General features: G+C 58.0%; 9 protein-coding genes across 13 annotated transcripts in view; 2 read left to right on the top strand and 7 right to left on the bottom strand.

The window, feature by feature from the left end:
* The first annotated feature begins 16 nt into the window (after positions 1–16).
* On the top strand, positions 17–2,693 carry LOC109536556 (uncharacterized protein CG3556). 2 transcript variants are annotated; one of them, XM_019902824.2, is made up of 8 exons: positions 17–528; positions 590–695; positions 769–1,049; positions 1,364–1,471; positions 1,581–1,735; positions 1,792–1,993; positions 2,046–2,393; positions 2,454–2,693. In XM_019902824.2, exons 1-8 carry the CDS (start codon positions 417–419, stop codon positions 2,513–2,515), a joined length of 1,374 nt encoding a protein of 457 aa, XP_019758383.2. In that variant the 5' UTR covers positions 17–416; the 3' UTR covers positions 2,516–2,693. The 2 variants fall into 2 exon arrangements, with proteins under 2 accessions (XP_019758383.2, XP_019758382.2); XM_019902823.2 differs by having other exon boundaries at positions 1,575–1,735.
* Positions 2,684–3,969, bottom strand: LOC109536558 (WSCD family member GA21586). Its single transcript, XM_048662974.1, has 4 exons — positions 3,463–3,969; positions 3,148–3,399; positions 2,875–3,088; positions 2,684–2,818 (listed from the first exon to the last, which is right to left on the bottom strand). Exons 1-4 carry the CDS (start codon positions 3,893–3,895, stop codon positions 2,701–2,703), a joined length of 1,017 nt encoding a protein of 338 aa, XP_048518931.1. The 5' UTR covers positions 3,896–3,969; the 3' UTR covers positions 2,684–2,700.
* Positions 3,970–4,935: 966 nt separating this feature from the next.
* LOC109536553 (ribosomal RNA processing protein 1 homolog) lies at positions 4,936–6,886 on the bottom strand. The gene is made up of 6 exons (XM_019902819.2): positions 6,647–6,886; positions 6,368–6,588; positions 6,139–6,315; positions 5,905–6,087; positions 5,619–5,848; positions 4,936–5,565 (listed from the first exon to the last, which is right to left on the bottom strand). The coding sequence occupies exons 1-6, from the start codon at positions 6,807–6,809 to the stop codon at positions 5,007–5,009; spliced, it is 1,533 nt and encodes a 510-aa protein (XP_019758378.1). The 5' UTR covers positions 6,810–6,886; the 3' UTR covers positions 4,936–5,006.
* Positions 6,887–6,953: 67 nt separating this feature from the next.
* LOC109536561 lies at positions 6,954–8,430 on the bottom strand. Of its 2 annotated transcripts, none has more exons than XM_019902829.2 (4): positions 8,273–8,430; positions 8,039–8,198; positions 7,573–7,696; positions 6,954–7,247 (listed from the first exon to the last, which is right to left on the bottom strand). In XM_019902829.2, the coding sequence occupies exons 2-4, from the start codon at positions 8,194–8,196 to the stop codon at positions 7,077–7,079; spliced, it is 453 nt and encodes a 150-aa protein (XP_019758388.2). In that variant the 5' UTR covers positions 8,197–8,198; positions 8,273–8,430; the 3' UTR covers positions 6,954–7,076. The 2 variants fall into 2 exon arrangements, with proteins under 2 accessions (XP_019758388.2, XP_019758389.2); XM_019902830.2 differs by lacking the exon at positions 6,954–7,247 and adding an exon at positions 7,335–7,509 and having other exon boundaries at positions 8,273–8,418.
* Positions 8,431–8,494: 64 nt separating this feature from the next.
* Positions 8,495–9,340, bottom strand: LOC109536560 (ly6/PLAUR domain-containing protein 6B). The gene is made up of 3 exons (XM_019902827.2): positions 8,975–9,340; positions 8,788–8,918; positions 8,495–8,728 (listed from the first exon to the last, which is right to left on the bottom strand). Exons 1-3 carry the CDS (start codon positions 9,150–9,152, stop codon positions 8,501–8,503), a joined length of 537 nt encoding a protein of 178 aa, XP_019758386.2. The 5' UTR covers positions 9,153–9,340; the 3' UTR covers positions 8,495–8,500.
* Positions 9,341–9,354: 14 nt separating this feature from the next.
* LOC109536554 lies at positions 9,355–11,646 on the bottom strand. Of its 3 annotated transcripts, none has more exons than XM_019902820.2 (9): positions 11,510–11,646; positions 11,234–11,454; positions 10,862–11,186; positions 10,646–10,809; positions 10,301–10,595; positions 9,913–9,990; positions 9,824–9,862; positions 9,698–9,772; positions 9,355–9,571 (listed from the first exon to the last, which is right to left on the bottom strand). In XM_019902820.2, exons 1-9 carry the CDS (start codon positions 11,552–11,554, stop codon positions 9,377–9,379), a joined length of 1,437 nt encoding a protein of 478 aa, XP_019758379.1. In that variant the 5' UTR covers positions 11,555–11,646; the 3' UTR covers positions 9,355–9,376. The 3 variants fall into 3 exon arrangements, with proteins under 3 accessions (XP_019758379.1, XP_019758380.1, XP_019758381.1); XM_019902821.2 differs by having other exon boundaries at positions 10,862–11,177; positions 11,510–11,620; XM_019902822.2 differs by lacking the exons at positions 9,698–9,772; positions 9,824–9,862; positions 9,913–9,990.
* A 205-nt stretch (positions 11,647–11,851) lies between these two features.
* Positions 11,852–17,694, top strand: part of LOC109536696 (TBC1 domain family member 4) — a 17,156-nt gene continuing 11,313 nt past the window's right edge. The window contains exons 1-2 of the mRNA XM_048662959.1: positions 11,852–11,903; positions 14,366–14,844. Of these exons, the coding sequence (XP_048518916.1) occupies positions 14,731–14,844 (114 nt within the window). The 5' untranslated portion in view covers positions 11,852–11,903; positions 14,366–14,730. The remainder of the gene's footprint in view (positions 11,904–14,365; positions 14,845–17,694) is intronic.
* On the bottom strand, positions 11,923–14,367 carry LOC109536552 (glucose-6-phosphate exchanger SLC37A2). The gene is made up of 10 exons (XM_019902818.2): positions 14,081–14,367; positions 13,879–14,026; positions 13,662–13,825; positions 13,382–13,602; positions 13,195–13,327; positions 12,901–13,142; positions 12,648–12,849; positions 12,446–12,594; positions 12,194–12,395; positions 11,923–12,143 (listed from the first exon to the last, which is right to left on the bottom strand). The coding sequence occupies exons 2-10, from the start codon at positions 14,019–14,021 to the stop codon at positions 11,989–11,991; spliced, it is 1,611 nt and encodes a 536-aa protein (XP_019758377.2). The 5' UTR covers positions 14,022–14,026; positions 14,081–14,367; the 3' UTR covers positions 11,923–11,988.
* LOC109536575 (cilia- and flagella-associated protein 61) overlaps positions 14,850–17,694 on the bottom strand; it is a gene marked incomplete at its 5' end in the record, with an annotated part of 6,030 nt that continues 3,185 nt past the window's right edge. Inside the window, 8 exon segments of the mRNA XM_048662980.1 lie at positions 14,850–15,050; positions 15,103–15,171; positions 15,221–15,415; positions 15,471–15,581; positions 15,641–15,767; positions 15,827–16,064; positions 16,119–16,517; positions 16,576–16,787. Of these exon segments, the coding sequence (XP_048518937.1) occupies positions 14,865–15,050; positions 15,103–15,171; positions 15,221–15,415; positions 15,471–15,581; positions 15,641–15,767; positions 15,827–16,064; positions 16,119–16,517; positions 16,576–16,787 (1,537 nt within the window).

The following is a 17,694-nucleotide window of genomic DNA, read 5'->3' as shown; positions in this document are numbered from 1 at the left end:
TCCCAAGCGTTTCGGGGGTTGAGCGAGTTGGCGTTGCCCACCGGGTGGAAAAATTGGCGATAAAAGCAGGATGTTTCTGCGTTGGTGACGAAAGGGCGAATGCGCCCCTTTGGGAAATGGTTGCAGATGCTCGGCCTTGGGGTGTGCAAAACAAATCAACATGCAGATGGTCACCTGGCGAGCCTGAACTGGTCCATCAGCTTCATGAATGTGCAATTAGCGGGCCGCTGAGTCAGCAGTCGGGCGCTTTGCCAGCCATCCAGACTGGTTGAGGCGGATCGATCGGGTTGGCGCTGCTGCCGCCGTCGGCGTCGCCGACTCGCATTTGTTGTGCGCCGCCCGAAGCCGTCGCGACGCCTCATTCCAGGCGTCCCTTGTTTGTTTGATCCGGACAACGGCTGGATGTGGCGCTCATAATGCTCTATCTGCCGCTCATTCTTGGAGCGTCGCTGGTCGCTTTCGGCTACTCGCAGGACCTGGAGCTGCAGACCTCAGTGGCGGCCGAGTATCGACATGGCGTCCTCAGACGTAAGTTCCCCAATTTGCCTCTCAATACCCCAAAAATTGCACGTTTTCCTTTTGGGGGCAGACACCACTGAGCCGCCGCTGGCGGCCGCCCCCTCCGCGGAGCCCCCACCGGAGCGCTCCACCGTCAATATCATCGCCCACGCTCTGGCGTTCCTGATTACCCAAAGGTAGGGTCCTTTTGCGCCGCTTGGCAACCCCGCCGGGGCTGTCTTAGCACTGACATAACCTCACTGGTGGCAGGGAGAGCGACTGGGGCTGGCGCAACGACACGCCCAAGGTGCTCACCGCCCTCAGGATGCTGCAGGGGAGGCCCACCACCAACCTGGAGTTGGAACTCTCCAGCAAACAGATGGAGATCGAGCTGGTGATCCTGCTGTGGCGCCACCACGAGCTCCCCATCGCGGCTGCGCAACTGGCTGAGTACTGCCTGGCGTTGAGCGCCCTCTGTTACGACCCGCGCCAGTTCCACGGCCACGATCTGATTGGCACGCTGCAGCACCACGAGGCCCCCCACGATCTAGGTAGGTGGCCACGCCCCCGCTACCCTTTACCCACTTAGCCACGCCTCCGCTGCCAGTTTCAGTGTGCGTGAAAGTGTCACTTTTTGTTTATAAATGCTGGTAATCATGAAGGAAATGGCAACATCCGGTCTACTTACCGCCGTCACCCGATCGCTGGCCAATTGGAGGGCGGAAACCGGCAGCTTGCAGGGTCTTCGACCGTAATTTAAGCTGCAACTAAAAGAACAACTCAATTTTTGAACGTCAAATGTCAAGCAACATTTTCCTGTTTGTTTGTATCGAGTCACTACAGCGTCAACCAAATGTCTGTGTAGATTTCGCGTATGCGACGTTGGCAGCGTGCACGGCGCGGGCGCACGTGCGCAAGAAGCAAATCCGCCGCCTGCTGGACATCGCCAACACCGCCAAGGACCACAATATCGGTAAGCAAGCCACGCCCCCATCCAGCGGCACGCCCATTCGCCCCCATCGATCACCCCTGTGCCGCCCGGCCCTGCCGCCAGTATTGTTGTTCACGGCTTTCAGATACAGTCGCGATGACTATTTTGGCCTTAAGGTGCATTGTGATGGACCATCGGCACCGGAACCTGCAGCACTCGCTGCGCCGGCCCAGTATCAGTCTGGCGCGGCAACAGCAGCCGGACGGCGGCTTCGGCAACCTCTACAACACCGCGCTGGTGATGCAGGTGGGTGGAGCCGGGCGGGGCCACGCCCCCCACGCCTGACACGCGCACTGTTGCAGGCTTTGGACGACCTGACCGAGCTGAAGGCCTACTGGAACCCGACGGCGGCGCGCGCCTACTTGGAGACGCGTCAGGACCCAGATGGCGCCTTCACCGACGCCGGACTCACCTCCGACGTGCTGCTGGCGTTGGGCAAGCGCGGCCTTGGAACGGTGCGGCTGATGGAGTGCGGACGACACGACTCTGATGACGAAAGCAACGGTAGGCGAGCGCAAAAGTGGGGGTTTGGTTTCTTTGACAGTGACAGTTGCAGTGGAGATTGAGGGATTGACAAAGTCGCTGTCGGCGCATGGCAACGACAGCGAGATCCGCAACGTGTCGATCACCTACACGCTGTGGGTGGGGTCGAATGTGACGGAAAACTGCACGGTGGCGATCACGGCGCCGCGCAACACGTCCTTCTACGCAGTCATGCAGACGGCCATGGAGCAGGATGCGCGCTTCGCCTTCGAGGCGTCCGAGTGGCCCAACGGGCACTACGTGCACACGCTGGCCGGCTACAAGGAGGAGCCGATGGGCTACAACTATTGGCTGCTTTACCGGCTGCCCGAGCTGCCCGACCCATCGGCGCCGCCCGCCAATCAGCTCGTCGCCCCCGTCGGTAAGCCCCGCCCTCTGTGTGGAACACACAGAGGGCGTGTTCCTACCTCTAATGTTCTAGGCGTGGACGATTTGCTGATCGAGGAGGGCGACCACTATCTCTTCTGGTACAAGAAGCTCTAGACAGATGGCGCCGCCTTTCGCTGAACATTCCAGGCTCAAAGTGGCTTTTTGCTGGTAGCTGGCAGCAGCTGTGGCTTGCTTTTGGATTTTCGCCTTATTACCACTATTGTTTGAACACATTTTGTCACAGAACTGTAGGATTGTGGGGCTTGAATTAAAACAGTTTAGTTAAAAAACCCTCCTGGCTAAGTTCGTTTATTAGTCGATGGCGAGATGGCGCTGAACACGCGCCGCTCCGCGGCCTTCAGCTGCGCCCGCATCTCGGCCGTGAAGGGGTCTAAGCGCCGCACGCGGCTCCGCCTCCTGCAACACCCCCACTCTTTACCTGCCTGTCCCAAAGCCCATAGGCCGGCGCCCACCTGTAAATCCCCTCCTTGTGCTCGAGGGCGCATTGCAGTTGGCGCGGCGGCACGGCCACGCCCAGAAATTGGAGCACGCCCTTGAGGGCGTGCTCAGTGTCGTTGACCAGCTGCTGGTAGGTGAGCACGTGGGTGGGGCCGGGGAAGTTGCGCAGCCAGTCCAAATTCAGGCGTTCCCAGTTGCGCAGATTGAGAGCGACGAAGCGCTGCCAAACTGCAACCAATCGCCGGCGATTAGGGCGCGGTTTAGTGTAAGGGGGCGGGGCCGCGTACACTTGCCCTCGGAGCGCGCGTAGCGATCGGGCGAGGCGAAGCCGATGTGCCCCCCACTCTGCCGATTGAACTCCGCCTGGATGGCCTGCTGCGGCGCGCGCACCAAAAGCAGCGCTTTGTCGAACTGCCGGTGGGTGTCGCTGCCGTACTCGTGCGTTTTCACCACCAGCACCGACCGGTTGACCACGCCCTCAGCCGGGAACCCGTTCTTCGACAGGCCCAAGTCGTTGTAGACGGAGCCTGTCAGGTAGCCTGTCATTGGCAATGACAGTTGACATCAGTGCGGAGGGTTTTTTTAATGGATTAATGGCTCACCAGTGGCTTGCTGGAGCAGGTAGCGCAGCCAAGTGTTGCCGCTGCCGGGGAAACTGACGAGCGCCACTGGACGGCCGGGCTGCGCCCCCATAAACTGCAGCTGGGCGCACCATTCGATGCGCCAGCGGCGCAGCGGCCGGAACGGGCCCCTTTCGAAGCTGCTGATCAGGCGGCGCGGTATAGAAGGCGGCCGCAGCGTCGCTCTTGCCTGTTTCTCGGCGGGCGTCGGGGCGCCCTTTTTCATCTGGTGCAGCGACAGCACCGAGAAAAACACCACCACCAGCACGTAGCCGATCACAAGCAGCCGCAGGCTGAGGTTGAGGCCGACAAAGGGGCGGCACTTCATGTCACATGGGACGCTGCCCCTGAACGGCGACGGCCATCGTGCGCACGGCCCCCTGTCACAACACTGACGTCGCGACGCCTTGCCCATCTAGTTCACGCGGTGTGAACTCGTCCACGAGAGACGCTGACAAGCCAAGTTGCCAGATTGCCGACAAAGTAGGGACAAGATGAGACGAATAACTAGTTATTCAAATTGGAAACTTTCGCGGGCAGCCGATAGAAAACTGGTGCAAAACTGCTGGGTTGCGACACAGAAAAAACACCGAGAAACGTTGCAAATCAATAATGATCATTGCAATGTCGGCGGCAACGTTGCATGTAAGGTATGCCCGACGCGTCCAATCACGAGGCGTTAAAAACCGCCACGCATCCCAGCATCCGATTGGTTAGAACGAATCAGCCCACAGCCGGCGCCATTTTGTCAGGTTATGATACTCATTTGATTCGTTCCTGTTACCGGTTTCGGTGCCAAAGTTTTTTAATTAAAAGTGCGTCTGACGGTTAAAGTGGTGCTGATTTGTGTGTGCGACAAAATGTTCGGTTACAAGCACCGGGGCACTGCGTCCATTGCTGATTTCGCCCCGGGAACGCTCATTCAAAGCCGAGCGGAAAACAGGGGATTTCCAGACCATGGCAGGTAAGCGGAACAAGAATTAAGGTGGAAAATTACTTACTGTTGCAAAACCGCCTTCGATTTGAATCACTTTATCTAACGAGCAGTCAAAACGGCACTAGAAACAAACACTTGGTAACGTGAAACACTGCAAAAGTCCCGAAACCCCTGTTCACTTCCGGAAAACCGGGCGTCCCGGATGTGACGTCTGCACATCTCTGTCAGAGTCGGCGCGTTAACTCGAATCAAAATTCGCGGGTTCAAAAGTCCAGACGCCCCTTGGTGGCCAAAATTACAACTACAAGTTAGTGCCAATTTGACACTTGGTTTGTTGACATTGGTGTTTACATCTGATTGTGATTTGTTCTAATCAACTTTTGCAAGCTCTTAAAGAAATGGAAACAGATGAAAAAGTGTGTAATAATCAAGTCTGACCCAAATCAACTGTCACTCGACAACGAGTAATTGGACGTTTCGCAGCGCGACCATCGGTAGTTGAACTGAATAATGCGGCGTGCAGAAACAGCAGCAACTAGTCAATCAGGGTGCTGCGTTTATTAGTATAAAGTGCGAACAGAAAAACAAATCAAACAGTCCTTAGCTTGTAGAAGGGGTTGATGGGGCTGGGTCGCACGGGCGACTTGAGGACGGGCTTGCCGGGTTTGCGCGTGCTGTCCCAGGGCGGCTGGGGCGACGCCTGCACCTTCTGGATGTGCTCGGTGATGTTCTGCGAGCTGTTGAGGCGCGTGTTGATCACCACGCGCTTGCGGCGCGGCCCGCTGGGGCTGTGCAGGGGCTTCGCCACGCGCCCCTTGCCGCGCAGCTTCGACGGCGGCGCCTGGGGCCGTTTGAGGGGCTCGGCCGCCGACACGTGCCACACGCCCCAGTCGTGCTTGATCACAAAGTCGCCCTTGATCGGCTGCTTCTTCTCAATGCGCCGCTTTTTGGCTGGCGCCTTCGGGGGCCGCTCGCGGGTTCGTGGGCGCTTCCGCGGCTGGCCCATCAGGCGCTGCTCGAAGCGGATCAGGCGCTTGGCCGCCCTTGTGGGGTTCATGTCGACGTCGCCGTCCCCTTTCCGCTTGCGGCTCGATTGGGGCAGCTTTTTCAGCCCCAGCGGGTACACGCCGCTGTGCAGCTTCAGGAACCTGCAACCGAACATTCGATGAGTGCCCTGCTGATGACCGGGGACGTTGCGTACTTTGCCGCCCAAACGTTGAGCTGAGTGCGGGTTCTTTTGGAGGTGCGCGGGTCGCCCTTCGGCTGCTGCAGCGCCTCGGCCAGCTCCTTGGCGTTGAAGAGGATGGGCGGCAGCTCCACGTCCACGCGCCCCGCCCTCGGGTCCAGCTCCCTGCTCGGTTGGGGGGCCTCGTCCCCCTCGTCCTCCACCAGCACCTTCTGCACCTGGTTGATCGACCCCGCGAAGCCTTGCTAGAACCCACCAGGCTACAGCCTCTGCTCCCCAACCGCCACAACCTCCTGCTCACCTGCTTCCAAACGCGATACTTCTCCTGGTACTCCAGGCCCAGCTTGTGCTGCTTCATCAAGTGAGTGAAGATGAACTTGACCACCCAGTCGATCACGCGTTTGTCCTGTGCAAAGGCCAGCAGCCGCACAAACGGCTTCAGCAGGTCGATGGTGCGCGAAGGCTGCAGCTTCCCGTCAGCGATCTGAAACACGGCCCCATTTAGCCGCTGGGAGGGCTTCGATTGCCTTCTTACCTTAGCCACCTCCTCCAGGAAGACCTCAGTGAAGTGCATCACCAGCCCCAAGGGGGCGGCGTCCCCGCTTCTCAGCACGGTCTCCTCCAGGGCGGCAGCAAACAGGTCGTTGCTTTGTTTGCGGAAGTTGTTGCCCTTAAGGGCGACCAAGGCCTGGCGCAGCAGCCTCCTCACCAGCTGCAATCAGGGCATGTAGGCTTGAGGAGCTCGAGCGGGGAAATTCACTCACCATAAGGAACTTGTTGAGGCGTAGCTGATCAATGCCCTGCCACTCGTTCTGGAGCATCGTGAGGCCCTCCTTGAAGAAGCGCATGGCTTCAGCCAGGGGCAGGGCGTGCATCAGATGGGCAATGCTTTCGGCGCACTCTTCCTGGACCAGGGGCAGATCGGACATCCACATGGTGAAAAATAGCCCCTTCCACAGCACCTGCAGGCTCTCCTCGCTTAGGGCTGCGACCCAAAACCCGCGTTAGGCCCTCCTGGGCAAACTCTGCCTCACCCCACTTACGGCAAGCTTTGGACCGCTGGTCCAGGTACTTCTTTAGGTACTTCAGCGCCCTGCGTCGCTCGTTTTCGTCGTTGGCCGCCAAATGTTTGGCGTAGTTCAAGTCCTGCGCTAGCAGGAGCGTGTCCTTGGCGGGCGCCGCCTCATGGGGGCCCAGCACTGCCATTTTACGCGAAACGGAACTGAAATGCGACCAGTTTCAGCACGACTTTGCAGTAGTAGTAGAATGAGGTTAGAGACTGGGGACTAGCGATGACAGCTAGTTGTGGTTGAGCAGTTCAGAGTGGCAACGCCGATGTCGAGTCCAGGATCGATTAATAAAAAATTTATTTAATTGTTTAACAAAAAGTAGCATTCTCTGATTGGGGCATAAAAACAATAAAAAAGTTAATCACGTTAGGCTTTGGTTACGAACTCGTTGGCTTTTTAGCGGCTAGCCTAGGCGATTGCGCAAGCGTCGCTTCGGGGATTTCTTCGTCTTCTCGTCCAGCTTCATTTCGTAGTACTCGCGGTCGACGTCGATGAATCGCGCCAGTCGGCGCATCTGCCCCATCTGGCGGTCGTCCATGGGCGGCTCGTCCGCCCCCGGCGGGCTCAGGCGCATCTGCAACAGCCACATCCTGTACCGCCCCCCAAACCTAACCTCCAAAACTGCAGCGAGGGTTTTTTCAATTCAAGTCACAACACCCAGTTGATTGATTAGCGTTAATTTATTACAGTCCATATGTACAAGAAGCGAGCGCGCCCTGCGGGCCCCGTTAGTACCCAAGCGGTATTTTTAGGTTAGGTGTTTGTGTGTGTGTGTGGGGCTGGTTATCATGGGATTAGTTGTCCGCCGCCACTGCGTTAGCCTTTTTGAGGCGCTTCTGCAACAAATCGGTCGGTTAATGGGGCCGCGGCCATCGGGGGGCGGCGCCCCGCCTACTTACCATTATCCGGTACTTTTCCTTGCAGGCGTAACTGCTCTCGTCCACGTCCTGGTAGCAGTCGCTCTTGTAGTCGTCCGGAATGGGGCCCCCCTCGAACTCGCACAGCTTGCCCAGGGGCTTCGCCCTGAAATCCGGTAGTTACTCAAATGATTGTGAAGCCGGCCCAGCCGTCGGGCTACCGGCCGGAAGGATTTGGCTGTTGTGGTCCTTGTCTGACACAGGGCCTTGCACGCTTGACGTACGTCTGGTGCTGGACACACGTAACGATTCAAGCGCACAGGGCCGGACTGGGGTGGTTTTTCTTTGGAGCGGTTTTCAACGGAATTGGACCATTTAATTGAAAAATGTGGCAGTTGCCCTCGGTTGTGAAGGACGAAAAATCGAAATCCTTTCCCTTAGGGCCCCTAATAAGCGAGCCGAAAGCGCTGATGAATCAGCTGCGTTCGCGATTGGGAGCCCCACTTACTTGACAATCAGCTTGTCCATGCCGGTGGGCTTGTGGATGGGGCAGTAGAACACGTCGGGGGTGTTTTTGTCGAAGACAATGCTCTTGCGCGTCATATCCTTGGAGGCCAGCGCGCCCACTGCGAGCAGCACCATCATCAGCACACACCTCACATCCATGGCTGCAAGCGAATCGAGGTCACTCGGGGAAAGGGGGCGCTTTGTTGCGCCCTGGGGCGCAACAGCCCTCACTCACCTGGTGCAGATTGTTGTTGGGACCTCTAGGGAGCCTGGGGGCGGGGTTAATGGCTTGAAAACCCTGCGGGAGAGAGAAAACGCGTGTTCTCCTGCTTGCCTCGTTCGGTCTGCGACACTGACTGCGAACTGAAGAAGTGAAGAACGCGCGCGCAAGTGAGCGAAGCGCGGCCTTGAAGGCGCGCCGGTACCGTTAGGTCCAATAGTCCGGGCGCCAGTGTCGGACGCACTAGCGAAACGCCCACCAGAGGGCGGCGACCGGAAGCCACAGGCCCCGCCCCCTAGGCCACGCCCCTCGGGACTGGCGCACCGTGGTCGTCAGGGCCTTCCCCCGCTCCCTGAACAGGTTCTTGGCGTTCATGCGCATCCGGCTGATCTGGTCGTCGAAGACGGCCGTGGAGCTGTTGACTGGCACGTGCGCGTTGCAGTAGTTCCGGTCGCAGCAAGAGATGCACATCTGGAATTGCCCCCTCCATTACGGCGCCCTTCATCGGCAGCCCCCACGTGCTTACTTACCGTCTGCGCGTCGATTTTCACGCATCCCACGCGGTTGCGTTGGCACTCGTGGTCACCAGTGCACTTTTTATTCACCAGGACGCTACCCCCTCTGGCGTCCATGATGTGCAGCGTGTGGCAAAACGTTTCGCCTGCATCAGCATCAGGTGCATACAGGCCCAGCCTGAAGGTAGGCAAGCAGACTCACCTGGTTGGCAGGGCCGGTCAATGGCAAACTGGTTGCAGATGACGTTATCGGACACGTTGACGCAGATGTAACAGGTGACGGCGTATTGGTCCAAATCCTGCGCACTGGCCACGCCCCCGCCCTCCAGCGCGCCGTTGCCGACAAACACGCAGCTCAGCAGCATGCCCAGCGGCAACATCACATTCTCCGTCTACTGCCTCGCGCACCAGTTGAGTCCATCATCAGACTGCTTCCTAACCTCAAACCGTGACAATGGGAAGCGACGCGACGGCCCGACAGCCAGCGACGCTCCAGCTGCACTGTGCGAAACGGCGGCCCGGGCGCAAATCGGTGCGCGCCGCGACGCCAACCACCCACCCGCCCCAATAAAACGGCCGCCCTTCGAGCGCAGGTCTTTATTCGCTATTTGCCGCCGTTCGAGGGATTGTAGGGGTCCTCAGGGCGCTTGTAGTAGCCGCGGTCCATCGGCCGCCGCTTGTACTTGGGCTTCTTCAGCGGCTTGTCGGGGCAGTTGAGGCTGTCCTGGCGCTGATCCTCGCAGGGCGGCGGGTGGCCCTCGTCGCCCTTAATCCGCTTTTCCTTGAGCAGCAGCGCCGTCTGCAACAGGCCATGATGCGAGTGGTTAAAGCGGACGAAACGTTGCTCGCGAGCATGGCGGGGAAATGAAAACAATTGCCATTCGGGACGGTGTTTATTTGCTGCCAACTAGCGCCTGCGCCGCACCTTGAAGGGCGTGGTCTTGTTGCGCACCTGGTCCTGGGGCGTGGCCTTTTTGCGCCATCCCTTCTTTGTCACTTCCTAAAACAGCCGATCAGTGGCTTTCGCAATGGGCGTTGCCCAGTCAAATACCTGCTTGCTCCTGATGGTGACGTCGTCGCACTTGTCGCCCTAAAACGCGCAAAATCCAGCACAAGCCGGCGACAGTGGGGTGAACTTACCACGCCCCCGTATACCACCGGTTTCTTGCCACGCCCATGCCACCACTCGACGTTGCCATACTCGATGGACAAGTCCGCCTGGAAAACAGGGGGCCCGTTAGTAAAAATCCGGGTGGCTGCGCTCCTTGCGATTGGTCGGCTTGATGCATTTCGGCTTGACCGCCGTCTGAAAAAGCGCAGACTCATCAAAAGTGCCGGCCCCGCCCCCCCTTCCAGCCCATCGCCGCTGATCACTTACCTGCCGTCACGGGGGGCGTGGCTGGCACTGAGGGGGCTCGACGCAACTCACTTAACTCACTCGTGAAACGTCGGCGCGCAGCCATGTCAATTAAATCGCGCGTGCGCCCCGTGGCTTAACCTCAACTTCGCCCAGTCTGTGACTACTTACATCAACACTGCCCTCGTCCGGTCGCTTGGGCTTCTTGGGCCCCTGCGGATGGCAGTTGGGGTGCTTCTTCTTGGCCAGTAGGACTGCGGCGGCTTTTTTGGGGCGTGGCGGGATTCGGATTTCGCGCTCCTTGCGCTGCTCCTCCTCCTTCTGGCGCCGCACCTCACAGGGCCCGGGCGGCTGCTTGCAGGGGCGCTTCGTCTGGCCGCAGTCCTCCTTGTTGAACAGTAGGGGGAAGGGCGGGACCGCCGGCCCCGGCACCACGCCCGTGGTGGTTTCCAGATGGCACGAAGTGCTAAAGCACGCACTCTTGTAAAGGGGCGGGGCCTGACGGCTGCAGTTTACCTAAAGCTGCGCCGGTTGCGCACTGGTTTTCCGGGTTCGATGGTGTCGGCGCCATCGCACGTGCGCCAAGGGCACTGCTGGCACTCGGACGGGTCGTCTGGCAGGCTTTCGGCGCATGACTCACTGTAGGACGGGTAGGGCGCGGACTTTTTCGTGCAGTTGGGCTGGAACAGAGGGCTGCAACTGAACTGGCCACGCCCCTTCGCATTCACTTACATCCAGGTAGTTCAGCTTGCAGTTGGACCCTTTGGACTGTTCGCATTCCAGCAGCTTGAAGCGCGGACAGTCCTTATTGGCCAGTGCGCAGTTCTTGTGCTTGGCCTTGTAGCACGGGTGCGGCTTGCGCTTGCACGAGCCGGCGCCGCTGTTCTCCGCGGGCGGCTTGCCGCTGAACTGTCGCTGCGTGGAAAAGCTGCGCGTCTGATTCAAACTCGTAATTTTGTACTTGAGCATCTTGTCGTTGGCCTTTTGCTGGTCGCTGTAGGTCACATGCAGTCGCCTTTTCGGCTTGAGCGTGTCCGGGAACGGACTACTGTCCGCCCTGGAATCTATTAGGTTAAATCGCTTGCCCATGGGGGGGCTACCTACGCCTTGGTCGCCCATTTGGGCGGGTGGCAGTCGAACCGGAACTCGGGCTCGGCGGCCGGCTGCAGCTCGGCAAACATCGTGGCCGGCTCGGGCTTGAACCCCAGATCCGGCAGCCCTTCCGGCTTGCCGGTGTTGGTGATTTTGTAGCGCAGCGCAGGCCTAAGGGCGGCCGGTAGCTTGCCTTTGACGGCTGCGCCGCTGCTGGAGAAGAACTTGTTGCACTGAAACGGGGCGTGGTTAGTTACGGGGGGCCGCCCCAAAACGCCCACTACTCACTGTTTGGAGCACTTCACTGGTAATTTTGGAGGTTTTTAGAGCCATTTTGGCTCGCCGATGTTAGAGCATGTGACGCCAAATAACAATTGATGGTTGATTGTTTGGATCGCCATGGCGACCCGGCCATGGCAGCCCCTTCGGTGGGTTTCCACCCGCTATTTTAAATTAATTAATTGTTATTTGCCAGAAATTCCAAAAGTCGCTCTTGCCCTTTGCGCTGCTTAATTTAATTGAATTTTTTTTAAATTAAATCAAGGGATCCATTGATGGGTCGAGCCGCGCCCAAACTGCCGACAACCCCGCAGCGGCAACCACGTCAAGCCGCCATTGACGCGTTTAACTCATCCCCCAAAGTGTCAGTGTTGCGAGGAAATGGGGCCCCCGGAGCCCACCGGTAAGTGAAACACGCCCAATTAAAAATAGTCGTTTATTACTCGAATGGGGGTCCTTATGGTATGTACATGGGGATTGGGGCGGCGCTACTCGCGTCTGTGCCTGAAGCGCGCCACTTCGTGCTTGGCGAGCCGCAAAAGCAGCAAAAGGGCGACGAGATCAGACAGGATGAGCATGTCGAACACCAGATGCCAGCCGCGGGTGGACGCGAAGCCGGCCAGCAGGGGGCCGACGGCGGCGCCTGCAACGCAAAATTGACTAAAAGCCGCGGGGCGGCGCCCCCTTGCATACCTATGGAGCCGGTGCCGTCGATGATGGCGGTGACAGTGGCCAGAGCCTTGGAGTTGCCCTCGAGACTGTGGTGGGTGCCCAGCTCAGCGGACACGGCCGTCGTGATGAGCGCATACGGCCCGTTGACTAGCAGCCCCACTAGCACGAGCATCAGCATGTTGACGCCGAGCCCCATCACGCTCAGGCGCTGGTAGATGAACATCTGCAAGGGGCAAGTGAGGGAGTGTGAGGCCGGGGCTGGGGAGCACTCACCATGGGGGCGGAGAGCAGGAACATGACGACGCAGGTGAAGGCGGGCATTTCCGTCCGGTCGCTGACCACGCCCGCTACGATGGCGCCCACGATGCCGCCCACATCGAACAGGGTGGACAAGTCGGCGCTCAGCGTGGCCCCCATTGTGGCTGCAAGCGAAGCTGGTTAATTGGGCGCAACAGGGCGACTAGCGGGCGCTTACTAGAGGCGTTGACGTACAAAGGCAGCCAGTAGAGGAACGTGTAGCTGACCAGCTTGGCGAAGAACAGCGTCAAGGAGAACTCAATCACCCCGGGGATTTTGAGGGCGCCGGCGAATCCGATGGCTTGATCTTGATCCTGCTTGTCGTCGCCGCCGTCCCCGAGCAGGCGCGAGCGCTCGTTGACGCCCCGCCGAAGCACCTCCTAAACCACGCCCCGTTAACCGGGCCATCTTGAGGCCACGCCCCCACTTACATGCTCGCCTATCGTGATATCCGAGTCGTCCACCTCCGAGTTGCTGGAGCCGGCCTCCATGTTGGCCACCTGGTTGTGGAGCGGCCGGAAAGCCCGCTCCTGGCACGGATTGATCCCGACGTCACTGGGCCGCACCACCAGGAAGAGAAAGAGGGCGAAGCCCAGCAGGCCGATGATGAGCCCCGGCACGATGAAGGACAGCGCCCAATCAGTTTCCACGTAGTGGGCGGCGATCACCGAGCCTGCAACCGATTGGCTTGGAGCGGCTCGAGGGCGGGGCCCTGGCGCACTTACCCAGGATGTTGCCGATGCTGGTGTGCGAGTTCCACAGGCCGAAGATCAGGCCGCGCTTGCCCTTGCCGAACCAGTTGGTCATCACGGTGACCACGCCCGGCCAGCCTGTGGTCTGGGCCACGCCCGCCAGCGCCTGCAAACGCCCCCATTGGCTAAGACGCGCGTGAGACTCAGCGCTGGGACTCACCTGCGCCACGATGTAGAACCAGATGTTGTGCACCTGGTAGGTCTTGCCGATGCCGAACATGTAGCTGAAAATGCCCGAGCAGAGCATGCCCAGGCTGAGGAAGTAGCGCAGATTGACGCGCTCAGCTACGAACCCGGAAGCGAACATAGCAGCGGCGTAGCTGAACAGGAAGGCCGAGTCCAGCTCGCCCAGCAGCTGCGAAGACTTGCTGTCGCTCCCATCTGCAAGTTTAGGGGGCCGACTAAACCGGGCTCAGGCAGGGAATGGTTAGGCTGCTTACCAAACGGCGCCCAATCGCACCAGTTGTGGGGCGCGTCGGGCGCGGGGGGCGCCAACGCGCTGCAGTTCCGGTGCAGCACCGCCTTGACCACGGAAATGGGCTTGCGCGACATGTGGTAGGACATGTAGGCGACATAAGTCAACAGGACGACGCTGCTGCGATAGCTGAAACACCCGCAATTTAGTGCGAACCAGCGCGGGGGCGCAGCCCCACCCACCAAACCTCCCGGTTGAAGTGCAGCCGGTTGGGGCAACAGCGGCTGGCCAGGTGCCGGATGGCGCGCACGCCCCACGGCAGCTCGTCCACGCCACTCATTCTGGGGCGTCGTCTGATCAAGCGCTGCGTCCACGCACACCGCATATAAACTGCAAAGGCGGCTTTTAGTCATGGGGGCGCAGCCCCTAAAGCGCGCTGCTTACCGAATGGACTGCGACCCTACGGCTGGGGATTAGCGGCAAATCGTCATCACTAGACTGGGTTTTTTTCTTTGTTTCCACCCCCAAACTAGGTTCTGAATCAACAACAAACCCCTGTCGTGGCAGTTGTCAATGTCAGTGATAAGGCTCGCGTGCAACTGGCAATGCCGCGATGCGGGTTTTGGGGGGATGTTTAAATCCTTTGGGGCGCAATTGAGCTGGTTTTAGCCAATCGGAAAGAATCGCAGTTGGTTCTGGTTTTGTTAATTTGTTTTAACTCCCTTGCAGGCGGGGAAAACTGGAGGCGGGCAACCAGCCACGCCCCAGCGGGGCAAAGGCAACAGCGCCCATGTTTTGCCCGAGGTCATCCACCCAACCACCTGCTAACCTCAATCTGGTGTTTACAAACATGAGCGGCCCCCCAGGAAAAACGGTGGACCCGTGGGCGCGTGCTTGTCGAGCGGGCGCCATCTCATCGGCTCCCGCCGTCACTGAACCGGTTTCCGGATCGATTTTCCGGCAATTGGGGGCCGACCGGCAGTCAAAGGTCGGCGCGATCGATAAGCGGCGCGAAAAGTGCGCGTTTCCCCCCAGTGTCGCGACGCGTGTTTGCAGTGCAATAGCGTGCGGGCCCCCATTGTCCCAGGCGCGCCATGAAGCTGATCCCCGTCACCTACCAGGGCTTCGCTGCGATGGATCGGCGCTTCAGCAGCGCGATGCTGCCGTGGATCGTCGCTGAGATCCGGCGGCGCCGCTACAACGACAAGGTGAGCTAGCTTAAGGGGGTTTATTTGGCGAACAAGGGGCTCTTGTCGAAGCCTTCTAAGATGGTGCGCACTACCGCTGGGTGGGCGTACATCGGCAGGTAGCTGAGGTTGGCCTGGACGAAGTCCAGCACCTTCTGCTCGATGATCTTCGGGTAGGGCATGGTGGGGAACTTGTCCTCGATCTCGCCCTGCTGGTCCTCGGTCAGCTGCAAAGGTGGCGGGGTGAGTGGAGTGGGTGTGGGAGCGCCGTCGGTTTACCGGTTGCCACTTGCGCTGCTTGTACATCTCGATGATGCCGGAAATGAGGCAGTCGTCGTCGTCGTTGCCCTGAAACAGCGGATGTTTGAGCGGCGGGCGGGAGGCGGCTGGCGCCTACCACTGATGAGGTCATGATGTTGTTCAGGTCGTCCAGCAGTTGCTCGAAGCGGTCGTGGTAGAGGGCGCAGGCCCAGGGCTGGCGGAAGTACTCGTAGAAGTCGCCGATCAGCACCATCTCGAAGCGCAGCTGCAGGTTGTTGAGCAGCTTCTCGTGCTTGCCCCACAGGCAGTGGATGTTCTTGACGTCGATGGGCTGCGGCACAAGCCCATGGGCGATCTCGCCTACGCGACAAGCTGGGGAGACCTACGAATTTGGTCAGGCAGCTGATGGTCTCCACGCGGCTGTACTCGTTGAAGTGCAACTTGAAGAAGCCCTGGGTGTCCAGGTTGCGGCAGTTGCCCGTCACGAACACCTGCCCCTGCAACAGTTGCAGCAGCAACAACTCGGCGCAGTTCCTGACGGGGTGAATGAACTCACATAGTTCTCCATGGAGCTGGCGGTCTCCAGGGGGATGCGCCGCCCCGGCTTGACCACCGACAGGTAGTAGAGCCCCCCGGGCAGGCGGCAGTAGCGCATGATCGGTTGCTCGTACTTGGGCACCAGGCTGCGGGCAATTGGAGGCCGTGCAGGCGCATTCGCCACTCTGTCCGCAGCGGGACTCACCGATCGCGGATGTCCAGATGGAAGTTCCAGCCGTGCTTTTTGGGGTCGCAGCGCTTCACAAAGCCCGGCACCAGCATGTTGCGCACCTGCTGCCCCAGCTTGGCGCCGATCTCCACGCGGTTGAAGTACTTGTGGAGCATGTTGGAGGCGAAGTAGCGCCTGGAGTACTTGGTGAGCGTGCCCGCGCCGTAGATCCACTCGTCGTTGGTGCGGCAGTTGCTGTCCACCACCAGGCGGCCTGGAAATCGCCCCCCGTTTCACTGGTGGGCCGCAGCCGGTCGCCGGGCAGTACCGTCGAACACCAGGCCCGCCTGGTTGATCACCTGGTAGATGCGCGGGCTGATGCTCTTGTCGTAGAAGAAGAAGATCGCCTGGCAGCTCATCTCCAGCATCTTGTGCTTGGACTCGAAGGTGACGGCCGTCACCGCGTTGGTCTCCTGCGAGAAGGTCCAGTTGATGAAGTAGTAGGAGGAGTAGACCTGGATGGCCTGCTGGCCGATGAAGTCCATGGTGGCGTGGTAGATGTCCGGATCGTTGAACACCGAGATGTTGTGGCGGCGCCTCTTGTCGATGTTCATGCTGTAGGGGAAGGGCTCGACCAGCGCGATCCGGCTGCCCGGCACGCCGTACTCCAGCAGGCCGGCCAGGCAGCTGTACGCCTGCAGGAAGTGGCCGTAGACGATCACTTTTTCTGCAATTTGCCCGCGTCCATTGGCTACAACCCGAGCAGGAGGCAGGCGGGGCGGTACCTTCGTGGTGCTCCCCGCGCTGGTACTCCTTCAGCTTGAGCACCGCCTTGTTGCCGTCCATGGGGCAATTGATCAGGAACACGTTCTCGGGGTTTTCGGCGAACGGCATCCGGTAGTCCTGCAACGGTTTCTGGAACTTTTCGCCGCACATCAGGAACAGCAGGTCGTAGCGCAGCGCCTTGTGGTCGTTGATCACCACGTACTTGTCCTTCCTGTCACCGAATCGTGTCACGTTCATTTTTTATTACGTTAATTTATTATTAAAAAAATTTAAATTGTCGAAAATCAACCAAAAAATCAAGTGTGTAGAGTGACAGTGAACGATGCAACTGTCAATGTAAAAAATCGAGATGACCTTGAGAATAATTAATGATAAATTCACCACGTTGTCAGTGAAACTATTTGACAGATATGTCAAATTAACGAAATTGTCAATTTTGCTAGTTGAGTGTTTGAAAATTGTCTCAAAATTGACAGTTAGACTGATGACCTTGAAAAAAATCCATTCGAAAGAGCATGAAATTTAGCAGAGTAATAATGATCTCGGCCGATGGTTACGGTGGGCTGAAAAAATTGATCAACATTGGAAAGTTATAGATAAGTTCTATATTGTTGAGGCGGATTCATTTTTTACAAACTTCTTTTTGGGTATTTCGCCTCAAAAATTTTTGTCTTTAAAAAAGACTGAATTTCCTCACGTCTTTTATTACAGATTGATAAATAGTGCTCCTATTTCGCAATAACACGACTCTGCGACACACTTAGGCTCAAGCTGTAAGAGGAAATTCCAATTAGTAGAGAAATTAATTTGAAAAATTACCTTGACGTTTCGATAACTATTTTCGGCTATCGTTATCAAAAGAACCTAAATGAACCTAAAAAAGAGTATGTTAATAAATTGTATAACAATAGCTCTGAATTACCTACTCGTTTAATTTGATCTGAAAGTCCCGGATTAAATGGAATGAAAAGGTTCGTAATAGGTTTATTTTGATTTTGTTTTGTTCGTGGGAATTCTAATAAATAAAAAATTTAATATTAGGACTATCTTCAAAACTGAAAATACAATTAGAAGTAAAATTTCAGTAACAAAACCTCATGATATAATTGAAAATACAA

Source organism: Dendroctonus ponderosae, unplaced genomic scaffold (genome assembly GCF_020466585.1).
Source record: "Dendroctonus ponderosae isolate FM_Combo_2020 unplaced genomic scaffold, Dpon_F_20191213v2 Dpon_F_20191213_12, whole genome shotgun sequence".
Taxonomy (NCBI): domain Eukaryota; kingdom Metazoa; phylum Arthropoda; class Insecta; order Coleoptera; family Curculionidae; genus Dendroctonus; species Dendroctonus ponderosae.
The sequence above is the reverse complement of the archived record's forward strand: the minus strand, read 5'-3'. Positions and strand labels throughout refer to the sequence as shown.

Coding starts and splice junctions, on each gene's coding strand:
- LOC109536554 (XM_019902820.2), bottom strand. CDS start 11,554: ATGGCTCTAAAAACCTCCAAAATTACCAGTGAAGTGCTCCAAACA. Junction 9,773..9,823: donor TCACCATCAGGAGCAAGCAG/GTATTTGACTGG, acceptor CGGCTGTTTTAG/GAAGTGACAAAGAAGGGATG. Junction 9,572..9,697: donor ACAAGACCACGCCCTTCAAG/GTGCGGCGCAGG, acceptor GGCCTGTTGCAG/ACGGCGCTGCTGCTCAAGGA.
- LOC109536561 (XM_019902829.2), bottom strand. CDS start 8,196: ATGGATGTGAGGTGTGTGCTGATGATGGTGCTGCTCGCAGTGGGCGCG. Junction 7,697..8,038: donor ATGGACAAGCTGATTGTCAA/GTAAGTGGGGCT, acceptor ACCGGATTTCAG/GGCGAAGCCCCTGGGCAAGC. Junction 7,248..7,572: donor AGGAAAAGTACCGGATAATG/GTAAGTAGGCGG, acceptor TGGCTGTTGCAG/ATGCGCCTGAGCCCGCCGGG.
- LOC109536553 (XM_019902819.2), bottom strand. CDS start 6,809: ATGGCAGTGCTGGGCCCCCATGAGGCGGCGCCCGCCAAGGACACGCTC. Junction 5,849..5,904: donor AGTATCGCGTTTGGAAGCAG/GTGAGCAGGAGG, acceptor GGTGGGTTCTAG/CAAGGCTTCGCGGGGTCGAT. Junction 5,566..5,618: donor CTCAACGTTTGGGCGGCAAA/GTACGCAACGTC, acceptor GTTCGGTTGCAG/GTTCCTGAAGCTGCACAGCG.
- LOC109536558 (XM_048662974.1), bottom strand. CDS start 3,895: ATGGGCAAGGCGTCGCGACGTCAGTGTTGTGACAGGGGGCCGTGCGCA. Junction 3,400..3,462: donor CCTGCTCCAGCAAGCCACTG/GTGAGCCATTAA, acceptor TGCCAATGACAG/GCTACCTGACAGGCTCCGTC. Junction 3,089..3,147: donor CGCGCGCTCCGAGGGCAAGT/GTACGCGGCCCC, acceptor GATTGGTTGCAG/TTTGGCAGCGCTTCGTCGCT.
- LOC109536552 (XM_019902818.2), bottom strand. CDS start 14,021: ATGCGGTGTGCGTGGACGCAGCGCTTGATCAGACGACGCCCCAGAATG. Junction 13,328..13,381: donor GGTTCTACATCGTGGCGCAG/GTGAGTCCCAGC, acceptor GGGCGTTTGCAG/GCGCTGGCGGGCGTGGCCCA. Junction 12,144..12,193: donor CGACGGCACCGGCTCCATAG/GTATGCAAGGGG, acceptor TTTGCGTTGCAG/GCGCCGCCGTCGGCCCCCTG.
- LOC109536560 (XM_019902827.2), bottom strand. CDS start 9,152: ATGTTGCCGCTGGGCATGCTGCTGAGCTGCGTGTTTGTCGGCAACGGC. Junction 8,919..8,974: donor TGACCGGCCCTGCCAACCAG/GTGAGTCTGCTT, acceptor ATGCTGATGCAG/GCGAAACGTTTTGCCACACG. Junction 8,729..8,787: donor TGAAAATCGACGCGCAGACG/GTAAGTAAGCAC, acceptor GGGCAATTCCAG/ATGTGCATCTCTTGCTGCGA.
- LOC109536556 (XM_019902823.2), top strand. CDS start 417: ATGCTCTATCTGCCGCTCATTCTTGGAGCGTCGCTGGTCGCTTTCGGC. Junction 696..768: donor GCGTTCCTGATTACCCAAAG/GTAGGGTCCTTT, acceptor CACTGGTGGCAG/GGAGAGCGACTGGGGCTGGC. Junction 1,994..2,045: donor CTCTGATGACGAAAGCAACG/GTAGGCGAGCGC, acceptor TGACAGTTGCAG/TGGAGATTGAGGGATTGACA.